The following is a 12,284-nucleotide window of genomic DNA, read 5'->3' as shown; positions in this document are numbered from 1 at the left end:
TGAGATTTGAGAAATTTCTGAATGCTAAGAGACATTACAATCCTGCTACTACAATTTGCCACATGACAGCGAAGCATAAACCTTGCTATTATTATTGATACAGCAAAACCACATAGGAATGAACTTTGGGATTACACATCAGATTCCTTAGCTCTTTCTGTAGCGATTTGTGAGCACATACAGGGTTAACAAATAAATAAGAGTAAGGATATTAAGAAATATTAAAGAAACAACTCACAAGCAGATCCTTGCATATATGCACACTTATTTTATGGAAAAAGTGACATTTAATAGTAGAAAAAATTTAGGGTTCCGAGTTGATTAGATTTAAAAAAAAAAAAAAAGAAAAAAGACAGGGAGAAAAGAAACAGGCATGACAGCCCATTGATTCTGTAAGGGAGACAAGAGATTAAAAACTGGATGCTGTCAACACATTTCTGGGACGTACATGGGCACACAGAAGCTAAGCGTGTCTTCATAGTATTTGCCTTCAGGACAGTTGCAGCCTTCAGCACAGTCATCGTTGCACTGCTCTGGGGAAGACAGGGAGAGGCAGGAGCGGCGACAGAAGGAGGCGCAGTGATGGTACATCATGCCTTTCTGACACACCACCCCTGAGGACGAAGAAGCATCGGCTGAGAAAGATCTCCACAGCACCCAGAAGCACTGTATGCTGGGTGATAAGTCTATGATAGACACAAATCATGAAAAAAGAAGATCTTCCGCCTCAATAAACCGAGAACATCACTGACTGCTATAACATAAATAAATAAACAAATAATTCTTTGCCTCAACAGAACTTTAACCAAAGCAGAATACAATTTCTATGTGAACTATATTTAACTGTGCCATTTCATAACATTCTTTAACAGCCTGTGCTACAATTTTCTTAGTATATTTAAGGTATTTTATCTGTCTACATAAAGCTACTGTCCTCACATTTTAAACTTGTTTACTGCTATGTTGGCACCATCTTCTTTATGACATTATTTAATCCTAAGTAAACTTTGTCATCTACAAGTAACACAAAACTTGATTTTATTGATCTATGCTCACAGATCCTGTTTTTTGCCTTTTAAATCATGTTTATATCCTTTGCTAAATCCTTCCAATTTCTTTTTAGAAGAAACTGAATTGATTACAGTAGGCAAACTAAAATATTCTAAAAACACACTTGCACAGACACCTCAGAAATGCTGGGTAAAATAACTGAAATAATGTTAATCGTACAACTGATCTTGTGAGGAAAAAACAGAGGGGGGAGTGGAAGGTAACTTCTTAGGATGACAGAGGTAAAAAAAAAAAAAAATACAGAACTTTAAGTAGAGAAAGCGAGAGTGGGTCGCAGTGATTTTCGACCTTATATTTAACTCTTAAGGAAATGAAAAATGAAAATTGGTCCTTTTCAAGGCAAGGAACTGGTAGGCTCTTAACTAATACGTCCAAAAAAATCACCTAACTCAGTTGAAAAGATGGCCTACAGCAGAGGTCAGCAAACATTTTTTGGAACGAGCTAAATGGTTCCAAAGAATGGCAAGGAAAAATAAGAAAGCCTTCCTCAGTGATCAATGCAAAGAAATAGAGGAAAACAACAGAATGGGAAAGACTAGAGATCTCTTCAAGAAAATTAGAGATACAAAGGGAACATTTCATGCAAAGATGGGCACAATAAAGGACAGAAATGGTATGAACCTAACAGAAGCAGAAGAGATTAAAAAGAGGTGGCAAGAATACACAGAAGAACTATACAAAAAGTTCTTCATGACCCAGATCATCATGATGGTGTGATCACCAACCTAGAGCGAGACATCCTGGGATGCAAAGTCAAGTGGGCCTCAGGAAGCATCACTACGAACAAAGCTAGTGAAGATGATGGAATTCCAGTTAAGCTATTTCAAATCCTGCACTCATCTCACACGCTAGTAAAGTAATGCTCAAAATTCTCCAAGCCAGGCTTCAACAGTACATGAACTCTGAACTTCCAGATGTTCAAGCTGGATTTAGAAAAGGCAGAGGGACCAGAGATCAAATTGCCAGTATCTGTTAGATCATTGAAAAAGCAAGAGATTTCCGGAAAAACATCTCCTTCTGCTTTATTGACTACACCAAAGCCTTTGACTGCGTTGATCAAAACAAACTGGAAAATTCTTCGAGAGATGGGAATACCAGACCACCTTACCTGCCTCCTGAGAAATATGTATGCAGGTCAAGAAGCAACAGTTAGAACTGGACATGGAACAACAGACTGGTTCCAAATAGTGAAAAGAGTACGTCAAGGCTGTATATTGCCACCCTGCTTATTTAACTTCTATGCAGAGTGCATCATGCGAAATGCTGGGCTGGATGAAGCACAAGCTGGAATCAAGATTGCTGGGAGAAATATCAATAAACCTCAGATATGCAGACGACACCACCCTTATGGCAGAAAGTGAAGAAGAACAAAAGAGCCTCTTGATGAAAGTGAAAGAGGAAAATGAAAAAGTTGGCTTAAAACTCAACATTCAAAAAATGAAGATAAAGGCATCCAATCCCATCACTTCATGAAAAATAAATGGGGAAACAATGGAAACAGTGACAGACTTTGTTTTGGGGGGCTCCAAAATCACTGCAGATGGTGACTGCAGTCATGAACTTAAAAGACGCTTGCTCCTTGGAAGAAAAGTTATGACAAACCTAGATAGCATATTAAAAAGCAGAGACATTACTTTGTCAACAAAGGTCTATCTAGTCAAAGCCTTGGTTTTTCCAATAGTCATGTATGGATGTGAGAGTTGGACTATAAAGAAAGCTGAGTGCTGAAGAATTAATGCTTTTGAACTGTGGTGTTGGAGAAGATTCTTGAGAGTCCCTTGGACTGCAAGGAGATCAAATCAGTTAATCTGAAAGGAAATAGTCCTGAATATTCATTGGAAGGACTGAGGATAAGCTGAAGCTCCAATACTTTGGCCACCTGATGCCAAGAACTGACTCATTTGAAAAGATCCTGATCCTGGGAAAGATTGAAGACAGGAGGAGAAGGGGACGACAGAGGATGAGATGGTGGATGGCCATCACCAACTCGAAAGACATGAGTTTGAGCAAGCTCTGGGAGTTGGTGATGGACAGGGAAGCCTGGCATTCTACAGTCCATGGGGTCACAAAGAGTTGGACACAACTAAGCAACTGAAATGGTGAATAGTTTCAACTTTCCAGGCCATACAGTCTGTGTTACAACTACCCAGCTCTGCCCTTGTAGCTAAATATGCAAACATATGGACAGTAAAATTTATTTACAAAATACAGGAAGCCCAAGGGTTTAATTTGCCAACTTCTAGATGAGAAGAAATCTGCTTATAATACAGGAGACGCCAGGATAGCTACACTAATTTTGCTTATGGTAAAAAATAGTCAAAAGCTATTGTCTTATCTAACAGAGCTCCAAATTTAAGAAATAAAATAATCCCCCATTTTCTTCATGTTGACACATTATATTAGTATTTCAAATAACTTAAGCAAATGTTTACTTTTTATTGAAAAATAGCAGCAATTACAAATGCAAACATCTCTGAAGTGCTATTCGATCATCTTCATCAGTGCCACTGCCATCATACTCACCACAGAATGAAATCTGAGCTCTGAAATCGATGGGAATGCCACGCTGGCCACAGAGGTAGGCATAGTGGGCAAGAGCGTTGCACAGACAGGCGCTTCCACACTTGCATGCATCGTGGCGGCACAGCTGATAGTATAGCCCAGGGCTAATGTAGACGTGGCACGGAGCAAAGAGCTCCTGGTGGATAACGTCACAGTGCGCTGCATATCCAACTAACAGACAAAGAACCCATTAGCACTTCATTTACTAGTCTAGCTAGTATCAAATACCCCTAAGTATCAAATTTCAGCACTAGCCAAGGCATCTTGCTTTGCTAGAAGTACACTGTACTGCACACTCAGTAAGCGTCAGTATCTTCAGCTTATACCTTTTTTGGGGGGGAGGGGTTTGCTTTCAATAATATTGGTAACAGCACTTACTCCATATTTAATATTCTTTTAGCAAAAAAAAGGTATTGTGTCGTACCTGAATAACTTGAGTAACAGAAAGGTTAACTGATAGAAGTCGCCTCAATTACCCCATTGCCTGTGGATCATCTTGGGAAATCACCCCAATTTTGCTATAAATAATTGATGAGTATTAGAAGGTTTATCTCCAGACAACCATACAAAATCAAAGTAGTACCAGATGATGGATGTTACAGCAACTCCCCAGGATACATTATCCAGGAAGGACTGGGAATCATCTCAGCCCAATGGAGTCTCTGAGTTAAATGGTAATGAGGTAGATGCCACATCATCATTGAATGTGATATCTACACAAGGCACAGTGCGCAATGTCTGGTAAATATTAGGAGCTCAATACTGTTTGATAAATGAATCTGTGAATAAATGAATAATTAATAGAAGTTGATAATGGAGCATATGCTAAAGGCTCTGAGGTATCACTACCAAGTCATTCGAGGGGATCTGTGTAATCATTTTGAATTTGTTGATTTTTTTCCCTTGAGAAGACTGATCAGATATAATTCTCAGTGGGAGTAACCAAGTTTGACAAAACAATCTAGATTTCATCTTTCTGAAAAAAGCCTAGTGTGATTTCTTGGTGTAATGGACCTTGATTGCATTGATTTCCTCATGGAAGAAAAATTAATCAGTCTTGGAGCTGTCATTGTCTTTGAGAGACAAGATGAGCTGCTAGAGTTTTAGAATTTTTTCATTATTAAGGGATTATGCTGAACCTATTTTGTGAAGTATTTTAAATATACTATTGGAAACACATGCTAATTATGAGTAATTACCTGAGTATTACATTTTTGTATTATTAAGCACATAATATGTGAAAATAAATGATTTAGACTATGTAACAGTACACTATTGGCATGCACACTTCCAATTACCAGGATCTCTAAGCAAAGAGTTAGTTGTATTATATGCTCTAAGGATTTGTAGATCAAAAATATTCCTACTGACATTAAGTGAAAGGGTGACTCAGAAAATCCTTGTTTAAAAATATCCTTCAGAATCCACATTAGAATTAACTTTTGTCTGTTTACTTTACTTTCTTTGGGGATGTTTTTGAATTTACCTATTTGAAATTAAAAAAAAAAAGTTCAAGGCAAACATGAAGAAAATATATAAGTCATAGAAGACATATGATACAAGGACAAAAGTGATAAATATATATATGTAACAAAATAGCAGGTAATAAAGGAAGTCATTAAAGAAACAACCAGAGAAAAACTGAATTTATCAACTGGACTCTACTCCAACTTTTACATGCTTTTTTTTTTCAAGAGATCAAAAATAATTTAACGAAGAAAACTTGAAGTCTAGACAGATTCATTGGTAAATTCAATCAAAATTTCAATCAAATATGCTGGCCACTTAATTTTAGACTAGCATAACCCTGATACCACAAATCTCACAGACACTAAAAGAAAAATATAAACAAATATCCTTCATAATATAAGTAAAATATCTTCAACAAAATAATAGCAATCTAGTAATACATAAAAATGCTAATGATTATGCTAATTCATCATCACCAAATAAGGTTTATCCTATGAATGAAGTTTAGTTTAGTATTTGAAAATAATCAATGCAATGCAACATAGTAATGGAATAAAAGATAAGCTTAATAAATAAATAAAAGATACATCCTAATAAGAACATTAAAAATAAAATTATCAAAATATCAAGGAAGGAACTGAAAAATTTAGAAACAAACTGAGCAGGAAAAATGAAATGAGAAGGACTAAATCTATTAGTAAAAAGTTGAGGAGAGAATGGGAAGGAAAGTGTTGTTAAATGGAAATGAGGTTAAAATCATTAAATCATAGAAAGCAAAAGACTCGAGTCTATTCCTCTTACTACAGTCAGGAAAAATGACCCACGATATTAACAAACTTCTTTAAGTTTAGAAGTTGACCTAGATAAAAATCCAGTACTAAAAGAAAATTCCTAGAGTAGGAAATGGCAAACCACTCCAGTATTCGTGCCTGGAAAAATTCCACGGACTGAGGGCTTTGCAGGCTACAGTCCATGGGATCGCCAAGAGTCGGACATGACTGAGCACCACCCCCGCACACACACACACAAAATCAAAATTATCTTGTGTTCTTGCCAGGACACTAAAATCACAATTTAATAATAAGGACCACAGAACAATAAACAGAATCCCTCTAAACAACCACCACAAAATAACAGTAAACTAGCCAAAATTGTTAAAGGAAAAATATTAAATTATAAAAATGTCTATTTAAGCATGCACATCAACTTTTTTCACAAAGTGATTTTACCAAAAATAGTGCCTTATTTTATTGAATAGTAAACTGGCCTTTCCCATGGTCTGCTGTTGCTTTAGTAAAAAAAAAAAAGTACAGCCCCAAATTATCGGCATGTGAGTTGCACTATCACTATAAACTGAAACTGGAGTGTGAGCATCTCAGATTATTGCACACCTGATGGCACAAAGCTTTTCTGGATCACTGGCTTCCTGCTTATGAAGCAATAATATGTTCTGTGAGTAGGAATTCATCATGTGTCAGTAATAAACAGAAGAATTCACAGGCACAGTCATGCTATGGAACCAAAACTGAACATCCCAAGATTACATGAGCATTATAGTACTCCAGAGATTTTTCTTTAGCATTTAAAGAATCTGAAATATACAAAATGCTAGCTCACATTTGAGAACAACTGAGGGATTTCTGAGCACCTAAAACAAGGAAATTTATAAATGCAGAATAATAAATGAAATAGTCATTTTCTGGAGTTCTTTTTTTAAGTAACCTAGATTACATAAAGAGGCATATGTATTAAACAAAAATACATAAGGAATGGCATTGATTTATCATAATGAAGAAAATGAGAATTTAAAATTGCTAATTTTACAGAATTACAGTAATAAAAAGAACGTTTTCCTGGGTTGACATGCAGAAAGACTCACTGTTTTGTTGATTAATGTTGCAGGGGTCCACCATAGGAACATGAACAGGTGCAAAACAAGTAGAAGAAACTCTCCACGCATTTGCATGAAGCTGCGGGGTACCTTCTATCATGCCTGATGGAGAACTAGAAAGCAAATATTCTCTTAGTCTCTCCCATTTATTTCCTTCCTTCAGAGTCTTCAAATATTGAAAAAAGAATACTACTTTTTTAAGCTACAAGAAATATCTTAGAGTTTGAAATGTTTTATTACATTTTTAAATATACATGGCTTTAGCTTCCTGTTATTAAGACTTTACAACATGTCAAATCTTGGATATATATGATTTTATTTAATAATCACTTCAATAAGCCTTGGGCTTCCCTGGTGGCTCGGAGGTTAAAGCGTCTGCCTGCAATCCGAGAGACCTGGGTTCGATCCCTGGGTCGGGAAGATCCCCTGGAGAAGGAAATGGCAACCCACTCCAATATTCTTGACTGGAGAATCCCATGGACGGAGGAGCCTAGTGGGCTACAGTTCATGGGGTCACAAAGAGTCAGACACGACTTCACTTTCACTTTCAATAAGCCTTGTGAAGAAAACACCTTTATCCCCACTTTAGAGAGAAGGAAAAGCAGAAATTTAGAGAAATATTAACGTTCACTCAGCTGGTGACACTCAATGTTGAAGAGTGGAGATTCAAATGTAATTCACACCAATTTAATGAAAATGCAAACCAAAACATCAGTGTGTTTAGTGAGGTAGAGGTAGGGAGCTCACGTGATTCTTTTCAAGGTAAAGACAAATGTCCTAAACAATACATAGTCTATACTTCCGGGATACTTCATTATGAGGCCTGAAATACAGAGGTTCCATTGTGAAGGTGGGCAAACAAACCAAATGAAAATTGAGGAGAAGTGGTATAAATGGCACTCTTCATCCAAGTTTACTCAACAAACCAAAATGGAATAGAAATATCTACCCTTCAGGCTTATAAACCACAACAATGTTTAAGAGCCTGACACTAAAACGCCCCCTCCAGCAGTCATCAAGATTTATTAACTCTTCAGACGATAGATACTGGGAGATAATCCCTACTGGAACTGTGTCAAATACTGTCAGAACCACTTAGAGAATCAGATTGGACTAGGAAGATCTGACCAAGCAAAACTTTACTAATGCAAGCCATGCTGCTGCTGCTGCTGCTGCTAAGTCGCTTCACTAGTGTCCGACTCTGTGCAACCCCATAGAGGGCAGCCCACCAGGCTCCCCCATCCCTGGGATTCTCCAGGCAAGAATAATGGAGTGGGTTGCCATTTCCTTCTCCAATGCATGAAAGTGAAAAGTGAAAGTGAAGTCGCTCAGTCGTTTCCGACTCTTAGCGACCCCATGGTCTGCAGCCTATCAAGCTCCTCCGTCCATGGGATTTTCCAGGCAAGAGTACTGGAGTGGGGTGCCATTGCCTTCTCCAATGCAAGCCATAACTGCGTTAATTGCTACAGCATGGCCAAATAGCAGACCAGCATTTATCTCGGCCCTTTTAGTGTCTTAGTAAGCATAACTACTTTGCTTACCATTCATTTCAATCACCATTACGAAGCTATACAGAGCTTCTCACCACAATGACTGAGACAGGAGAAGAAAAGGGAGCCACACAAGCCACTCCCCAATCCTCATTCCTTATCTCCATCCTTTCCTTCTTTTTAGTTTCCCTCATGGCTCAGATGGCAAAAGCATCTGCTTGCAATGCAGGAGACCCGGGTTCAGTCCCTGGGTGGGGAAGATCCTCTGGAGAAGGAAGTGGCAACCCACTCCAGTACTCTTGCCTGGAAAATCCCATGGATGGAGGAGCCTTGTAGGCTACAGTCCATGGGGTCGCAGAGTCGGACACGACTGAGCTACTTCACTTTCCTTCTTTTTCCTATCCCGCAAAATGAAACTATTCTAAACTACATAGAATGATAACAAACACCCAATCCAAAATCTCATTTTGCTCCAACGAGAACACAAAGACTCACAGAAATGGCATAACCTGAACTAGGTCTCCTTCTTTGCCTCTCCACTCCTCTCCACCCTACAAAGCACAATAAAATAACTGGTCAAGGTGATGGCTGTACTCAGGGGTCCCAGGAGGAACTGACTCAGAGCTTGGCTCTCTTATTTCACTTAATTCACTTAAAATAATAAACACCAAAAAATAGGAGCTAAAATGTAGACCCATTTATTTATGGCATCTCATTTTACAAAATAGCCTTTCAGTTCACCGTGGTTAACTTACTAAAACAAGGCATACAAAATAAACTTTCAAGCAATTAATATTTTACATTCCATTATGTTTGCAGATTCACATTAACTTTTGTGATGCAAGGAATTTTAACTGTGTATGCTGGAAAACTAAACAATGTTTGAAAATTATCTCTGAAATATTATCCATCACTGTTATCAGGCCTGAATGTTTATACATGGTGCCTTAGAAAGAGGCAGACAGATCTACCATCTGTTAAACATTGACTACTAACCCATTCTGACAAACAGGAGGAGAAAGAAAGCTTAATGCCGCCTCTGTACATCTTAACCAAGGCACTTAATATATTTCTGTTTCACAAATGTGATAAAGATATCAATATTCTGACCTACCTATAAATGAAACAAAAACCTAAATGACCTAAAAGTAAATAAATTACACATGAGAAAAGATAAAAGAAGCTCTCTTTTGAAATTAAAAAAAAATGTTAAAGCTCTTTCTCTTTGCTGATCCAATTTTTATTCTTGGTACTGTATCAAAGGTCCTATCTCTATTCAGCTCAACTGTCTAAGGCATATAAGGTTCTATGCTAGTTAAGAATAAAGAATTTATTAAGGATGTGGTCTTGATTCTCAAAGCTCTTGCAGTTTTAAGTAGAAATCAGACAAATCAATGACAGATGTTCATAGATAACAGAGTCAAAATTAACTTTGGTGGGATATAAACTCACTTTTTGAAGCAAATAATGACTGAGTTGGTTTGAAAAATAAATAGGAGTTAAGGAGGAACATTAGGAAGGGAAAAGAACCCAAAGCAGAAAGAATATACAGAAGTGCTTTCTTAAAAATGGCATTTGAAAAATGGCTCCTTCAGGAAATGTTCCTTGCCTACCCAATCCACACTTGCCTACTTAAAATTCTCCTGTGCTACTAGCCACAACCACACAGGTCAGCACTTAACTTTTTGAAATTACCTCAGGATTTATGTGTTTGTATGTGTGTGTGTGTGTGCGTGCATGATTAATACCTTGCCTAGAACAAATTGTTCCTTTTTTAAAAACTTTTTTACCTGGACCTTTTTAAAGTCATTGTTGAATTTGTTACGATATTGCTTCTGGTTTATGTTTTGGTTTTTTTTGGCCATGAAGATGTGGCATATTAGCTCCCAGTTTGAGGATCAAACCCACATCCCCTGCACTGGGAGGCGAAGTCTTAACCACTGGACCACCAGGGAAGTTCTGAATAAATTATTTCTTAAAGATAGCTGTCCCCTCCCAGTCTGCAACATAAGCTCCTTGAGAATGGGGACCACATGTTACTACCTTAATTTTCCCACAGTGCTTAGCACAATAACAGGTGTGCAAAGCATTTATATTAAGCTATACTCTGGGCTTTTCTATATGCAGGTGAAAGTGCTTTGTCAATACAAGGGATATAAATGCATTTTATTGCTTTTTTTCCCTAATAAAACATCAACTATGACAAAATCCAATTAACTTAGATGCCACAATGTTGCTTTAGAGATATCACTCATACCAAGTGATATCAATATTATTACAGTATAATTTACTGTCATTCACACCAAATGATATTAAGTGTTTTTTAAGGCAGCAGTTTTTAAAAAATAAAATACTGTTAAGCTTGATAGGTGGCAGGGAGAGAATAGTGGGAAGTTATTCCGTGGATAGCCCTCAGGCTCTGAGTCTTGCTAACTAAATTCAGAGTCAGCTCCACTGTTTTTGAGCTAAGTGATTTTGAGCTATTTATTTGTCACTTTGGTGTCAGTTAGCTTCTTTATCTATAAAATGGAGTTACCAATCAGGGGGTTGCTACAATATTTAAATATGATGATCCATGTCAAGCTCTTGGAACAGCAATGACTAAGCTATTATTAGGTAAGTAAGCATTTTTAATGTGAGAATTTATATCCTCTAAATTACTCGTCATCACGTCATGTTCAGAGATCATACTTACAGAAAATCATCCCTTATGTTCCCATTAAATGTGCCACACAGACCTAATGTTCTTCTTTTCCACGCACTAGACAGCTGAATATAAACTCTTTCCCCATCTACAGCGAACAGAATCTTTAAACCAAATGTGGTTTTTAGAAGAATAAATAAGGATGACAGAGTCTGAATTTCAACAATTCCTGCAGGAAAAGAACATACATAAATCAGCTCTGAGATTCACAGGTAATGCTCTGAAATGCTAATGTACAACATCAGGGATCTGCTTCCAAAGACTTCTTCCCAGTTCTCTGTGCCCCAGGGCCAATTTTTGCCACCCCGTGCCTGCTTTCTTTTCTTCCATTTCCCTTCTGTCCTTCTTTCTGGAGGAGCAGATATTTTTAACAGAATGTCAGGTTTACATGTAATTTCAGTTGGCAAGCATCTCATACGGGGTGAGGATAGACAGTCAGACATTTAAAATCGGATCTAGGGTCCTTTATGTGTGTGTGTGTGTGTGTGTGTGTGTGTGTGTGTTATGTCCCCCAAATTGGTCATGATTCAATAAGGAAGTGGCACTTTTTCAAAAATTCCCCACTCCCTCGAGACATTCAGTGAAAAAGAGATGCACAGCACTAGAGAAGCATCATTTTATGAGATATCTTTACAGAAGAGAAACTTGTGTTCAAGATTCATGTTGATGTATGGCAAAAACCATCACTATATTGTGGAGTAATTATCTTCCAATTAAAATAAATGAATTAGTTTTAAAAAGAATGATTGAATTTGACTTTTGCAACCATAAAAGTTCTTCCTGCACTCCCTATCACAATTTCTGTCATCAGTCTGTCACCAAACCCAGAAATCTGAGCATTATTCTTTGAACACATCATTTTTCTTATTGCCCTTCCATCGCCAAGTAGATAACACTTTTTTCCCTAAATAAAAGTTCAACCTGTTTTCTTCTTTCCATCTCTACTGTCACTGCCTTGTATAGGTTCCTCCTCAAATCCTTATGCCCTACTCTAATAACATCCTAACTATTCTCCATGTCTCCTTTCTAACATTTCTCAAATCCATGTCCATAGCGTTGTTATAGTAGTCTACCAAGACAAAAAGGACTGTCAGTC

The 12,284-nt window shown here is 37.4% G+C and overlaps 1 protein-coding gene across 1 annotated transcript in view; it reads right to left on the bottom strand.

Annotated features, from left to right (window-relative positions):
- The window catches only part of OTOGL (otogelin like), a 171,149-nt gene that overhangs the window by 111,366 nt on the left and 47,499 nt on the right, over positions 1-12,284 (bottom strand). The window contains exons 17-20 of the mRNA XM_061133064.1: positions 11,180-11,357; positions 6,983-7,107; positions 3,595-3,804; positions 449-614 (exon numbers count right to left, since the gene is read on the bottom strand). Of these exons, the coding sequence (XP_060989047.1) occupies positions 449-614; positions 3,595-3,804; positions 6,983-7,107; positions 11,180-11,357 (679 nt within the window). The remainder of the gene's footprint in view (positions 1-448; positions 615-3,594; positions 3,805-6,982; positions 7,108-11,179; positions 11,358-12,284) is intronic.

The sequence above is a fragment of the Dama dama genome, chromosome 3 (assembly GCF_033118175.1).
Source record: "Dama dama isolate Ldn47 chromosome 3, ASM3311817v1, whole genome shotgun sequence".
NCBI classification, from domain to species: domain Eukaryota; kingdom Metazoa; phylum Chordata; class Mammalia; order Artiodactyla; family Cervidae; genus Dama; species Dama dama.
The sequence above is the reverse complement of the archived record's forward strand: the minus strand, read 5'-3'. Positions and strand labels throughout refer to the sequence as shown.